The sequence below is a fragment of the Neophocaena asiaeorientalis genome, unplaced genomic scaffold (genome assembly GCF_003031525.2).
Source record: "Neophocaena asiaeorientalis asiaeorientalis breed wild unplaced genomic scaffold, Neophocaena_asiaeorientalis_V1.1 scaffold152, whole genome shotgun sequence".
Lineage (NCBI taxonomy): Eukaryota > Metazoa > Chordata > Mammalia > Artiodactyla > Phocoenidae > Neophocaena > Neophocaena asiaeorientalis.
Genome location: NW_020185338.1, coordinates 424,739 through 429,932, shown reverse-complemented (window position 1 = coordinate 429,932; position 5,194 = coordinate 424,739). Strand labels below are relative to the sequence as shown.

The window sequence follows — 5,194 nt, the reverse complement described above, 5'->3', positions numbered from 1 at the left end:
CTCACCCAGGTTTCATAGGCCGGTGACCGGATGCAGCACCACGCCAGGGAGCGTGGACACACCACGCCAGGTCACTCCTTCCCTTGGGAGCTAAGGCCAGGATGCTGAGCCCAGGCCTTGTCCCTGTGGCCCAGGGCAAGGATTTCCCTGGTGTCTGACCACACTGCGTCTGGGTGGGGCAGCACGGACAACCTGCCCCTTGAATCGGAAGGCTGTTAGGACTGCTGATTACAGCTAATTGCTCTGCTTCCCGTGAGCAAGCAGAAGGAAAACGCGTCATGGAATGGTTTGTCTTTCCGGTGGAATTGCTCTAAAGTTTTTAGCCTCATTATTCTGTGCTAACAGTGCCATTAATTACCCGGGGCCCCCGTGGCTGCCTTCGCAGGGCCCTCAGCTGGATCTTGGCTGGTGAGAGGGAGGGCATGGGAGCTGGGGTGGCCGACCGTGCCAGCAGATGACATATCCAATGTGGGCTCAGTGATGGTCCCTGGCAGTTAGAGCTGGTGTGGCCAAGCTGTTTAATAACAGTAATCATGGCAGGGAAGCAGCCTGCCCGGGTGCCGGCTCAGGGCGTTCACATCTCTGCCATCCTGCTCGAGCCCGGCAGTCCAGCCTGGAGCCCCAGCATCAGCACCAACGTTTAATAGTCGCAAGTGGGCATCTAGAGGCCCAAGGTCAGCAGGGACTCAGAGATTAGGAGGCAACTTCCTGGCCCCGTTACCATTCTTTGGCCTGGTCACAGCAGGTGTCCGTGTCACTCTATCCCTTCAGGGCTCTTGCTCTGCTGCTCCTGTGACCTGGTGCAAGGCCCAAACCTCCCCTAGCCTCAGCTGCTCCTTCTGTAACGTCTAGACCTTGCTGCGGCCTTTGACACTTACAGCTTCCACTCCAAGCGTCAGGTCCTGCCAAGCCACCACTTGGGGGGCCCTGAGCAAGCCCTTGTGACTCCTGCCCTGGCCCACCCAGCGGGAAAGGAGAACACTGGAAGACTTCCTGGAAAGCAATATCTCAAGAGCCTTTGGCCTCTTGAGTGGTTTGGTCTGAGAAGCAGACAGAGGTAGAAACTGAGACCCTAAGAGGGAACAGTCTTACCCATGGACTTAACTAAGCTACCTAAGCCTAGTTAGTGGCAGAGAGGGAGCCAATTGCTGTCACTCCAGCTGCCATTAGAGTCCTAACTGGCCTCTGGGGGAAGCCCTGGGCCAAGTGAGAAGGTTTTAGGATGATTATAAAGCCTTTTTGGTGCCAGAGGATGTTTTGTGTTTCCAAGGGAGGTTGGAAAAACCTAACAGGCCCCGAATGCTTGTTTCTGGGTAATTCTGGCCTCCACTGTTTTCACTGCTTTCCCAGAGGAGATGCTGGACCACATTTCAGGGCTTGGGAAGAGGTCACATCAGTATGAGCTGGGCCGCCCTGGCCTTGAGCTCCAGATGAGACCCAATTCCACAGCCTGTGGACACCCATGGGGCTGCCCTGCTGCCCCTTCCAGACCCATGATGCCTGCAGCTGCCTGGGACACTCCTGTCGGCCTGGTGACGTGGCACACTCTTCTGTGTGGACCCAGAGGGGAAATCCATAGGAAACCACGGCACACGCAGCATCCAGGGAGGGAGGGCTCCTCGGAAGGTTTAGAGTGGAGGCGTCAGAGGAGGGAATTTTTAGCACACTGACATTGCCGGATCTCTCATCACCACATACCTTTCTAGTCTGGTCTCTGCAAAACCCAACACCGCTAGACCTGTTTAATCCCACACTTCCCAGTCTCCCCACCATCCAGAGAACCACCAGGACCCTCGCCCTCCCCTTGAGGAAATGCTCGTCCCCTCGTCAGAACTCCTGGCTCCCGCTGCCCTCTGACCTCAGCAAATGATCCCACTTTTCTGTGCCTCCAACAGGGCTCATCCTGGCCTCCTCCCACCCCACCCCACGGCAGCTCCTTAACAACCAGCTTTATCTCTGGTGCCCATGGGCGACATCAGGGGACATGGAGCAAAGGAGAGGCACCAGCCACATCTTCCTGGCTTTATGACTAGCCCCTTCTGTCTGATTTAAGGTTTTCACCCCTGTAGATATCCTGAGATTTCGTTCCTCAGGTAGAAGGCAAACAGACCACACAGCCCACCCGACTCAGGATTTGAGGCACCAAGATGCTGTTCCTCCTTTTCTGGAATCAAAACTCACATGCCAGTGTGTAGGGGGTCGGGTGGAGGGAGCATGTTGGGAACGGTCTGGAATCTCTTAGACTGGACCTCTACTTTGTCTTGCCATTTCTCAGGCCTGTGATTCTCTTCCTTTCCCCAGGGACCCTGACGTTTTACATCGTCAGCTTGGGGGTCAGGGAGTGTCGACTGGGAGGGGCACGAGAAAGCCTTCTGGAAATGTCTGTATCGGCATATCTAATAGAAATATAATGCAAGCCACACATTTGGTTTTAAGTTTTCTAGTAGCCACACCGGAAGTAAAAAGAAATAGGTGAAATTAATTTTAATAATGTTTTACTTATCTCAATATATCCGAAAATTATCCTTTCAATATACAATCAATGTAAAATATTATTAGTGAACTATTTTGTGGTCTTGCCTTTTTTTTCATACCAAGTCTTTGAGATCCTGTGTGTATTTTATACTTAGAGCATGTCTCGGTTCAGACAACTCACTTTTAAGATCTGATGTGGCTAGTGGCTATGGTATTGGGTAACACAGCTCTCTCTCTTGATCTGGGTGGTAGTTACACGGGTGTAGACATATGTAAAACTTTGTCTAACTGTATACTAAAGACTAGTGCATTTCACTGTGTATAAATTACACTTCAATTAAAAAGTGTTTTAAAAACCCTCTTCGGGGCTCTGCTCAAATGCCGTTGTTTTCCTGAACCCACCCTGGCTTGGAATTAGCTACTTCCGTTGCACTGTGCTCCTGTTATATTTATTCCAATCTTGTGCTACAGCTGGTTTTTTCTGTGTATGTCTCACTCATTTTATTATAAGCGCCTTAAGGCGAAGATCACGGTTTGTTCATTTAATTCCCCAAAGGGCCCCCGGCTACATAGATGCTGAATAAAGAAGCATGGTTGAAGTGAATCCCCGTTTGTTGTAAACCCCTCTCTGGGCTGGCAGCAGGACGGGCTGGTCATTTGATTCTGTTCTCAGTCCTATTCCAGATGTTGGCAAAGGAGAGGGACAGCAAGAGGAGAAGGAAGATGGCGTGGGGCCTCGTCTGCCAGTCACTCCGAAGAACTGCCTTCCTCTCCGGGGCATCAGCGTCCTGGAGAAGCTCGTCAAGACCTGCCCGGTGTGGCTGCATCTGGGTCTGGGCCGGGCAGAGGCGACCAGGATCCTGCACCGGGAGGCGGCCGGGGTGAGTCGGGGTCTCTCATGGCCGGTAGGCGGGCACGGCTGTCGGGAACTGCGCGGGCTCCCACGGAAGTAGCTGCCCTCTGGACAGCTGCCCATTTGCTCTCTTTTCTTAGGTTTTATCAGCTTTTCGACCAGAACTCAGGAGCAAGGGACTGGTGGGAGGTGTGGTTTCTGCTCTGGGGAGCAGGTGTCCGTCCCACTGGGGATGTACGGCTGGCAGGGGCTCTCTGGGCGTATGGGTGCCCGCGGCAGGACTGACACTTTGAGAACTCAGCCAGGGACTAGAGAGCCTCCGAGCCGGAGGGAACTGAGAAATCATTTTACACCCCCTTATTTTACATGTGAATATGAGGGGCTGTGTGATGGAATCGAAAGTGTTTTGTTTTGTCTTGTTTTGGAGTCAAGCTCTGTGAGTTGGGAAATGGCTTCAATTTTTTGAGCCTCACTTTTCTCACTTTGAAATGGGGCCATTAATAGTATTTGCCTCCTCATGGCGTAAGCATTACAGAGGAAGATAGATGCCACGCACCACGCATTTTCTCTTACGTGCTACTTCCTTTAAAATTGTTTTTAATTTGTTTAATTTTAAAAGTGATACATATAAGTATTTACTGTAAAAAAAATATCAAGCTGGACAGAAGTGATAAAGTAAGAAGTAAAGTGTCTGATAAAGGTCTCTGCCACCCACTCTTTTTCACCTAACCTATTTCCCAGAAGTCTTTTTTTGTTTGGGGCTTTTTTAAAATTGAGGTGAAATTCACATAACGCAAAAGTAGCCTTTTTTTTTTTTTTTTTTTTTTTTGCGGTAAGCGGGCCTCTCACTGTTGTGGCCTCTCCCGTCGCGGAGCACAGGCTCCGGACGCGCAGGCTTAGCGGCCATGGCTCATGGGCCCAGCCGCTCCGCGGCATGTGGGATCTTCCCGCACCGGGGCACGAACCCATGACCCCTGCATCGGCAGGCGGACTCTCAACCACTGCGCCACCAGGGAAGCCCCAAAAGTAGCCATTTTTTAAGTGCACAATTTAGTACATTCACAAGGTTGTAGAAGCACCACCTCTATCTAGTTCCAAAACATTTCATCACCCCAAGATAAAACCCCGTATCCATTAAGCAGTTACTCCCATTCCTTCTTCCCCTGGCCCCTGGTAGCCACCGGTCTGCTTCCAGAAGTCATTTCTGCTGGGCGTGTGTGGCGTATCTGTCCATTCATCTTCCATGCAGACACCCACATCTGTAACAGCTAGCATTCACCAAACACTTTACTGTGTTCTGGACACTGTCACGTGTATAAGCACACTTTATCCTCACAGCAGCCCTCTGAGGTAGGTAATACCAATATACCCATTTCACAGAGGAAGTAACTGAGATACGAAGCAGTTAAGTGACCTCCCCCAGGGGACACAGCGATCGAGTGCCTGAGCTGCCTTTTGAACCCAGGCAGTCGGGGAGCCCCTGTGCTGTATCATACACACAGGTTGTTTTTGACCGAGATGGAATTGCATCTTATAGCCATTTTTTGCTCTTCTTACCTTCAATGTGGTATGTATCGCTACACTGTGTCCGGGGAATAGTCCAAGCTCCTAAACACAGGGGGCTCAGGTAGTTAGCAGACTAATTCATCCTGGACTAGATAAAATCCATCAAGTCAGCAGTTGTACCTGAACTTTGGAATTACTGGAACTCATGGGGCCTCCAGCAAAGTCCCACAAAGTCCCACAGAGCCTCCTGCCATAGTGAGTGGGGACCGTGGGGCCTAAAGACCCAGCTGAATCCCTCTGGGGCCAGGAGAGGCCTCCCCCGGGGCATGGCCCCAGCTGAGGAGAGGGTTGCAGCGAGGG

At 51.5% G+C, this 5,194-nt stretch overlaps 1 protein-coding gene across 1 annotated transcript in view; it reads left to right on the top strand.

Moving 5' to 3' along the window:
* Positions 1-278: 278 nt before the first annotated feature.
* LOC112393870 (ras and Rab interactor 3-like) overlaps positions 279-5,194 on the top strand; it is a 60,105-nt gene continuing 55,189 nt past the window's right edge. The window contains exons 1-2 of the mRNA XM_024736275.1: positions 279-286; positions 3,149-3,356. Of these exons, the coding sequence (XP_024592043.1) occupies positions 279-286; positions 3,149-3,356 (216 nt within the window). The remainder of the gene's footprint in view (positions 287-3,148; positions 3,357-5,194) is intronic.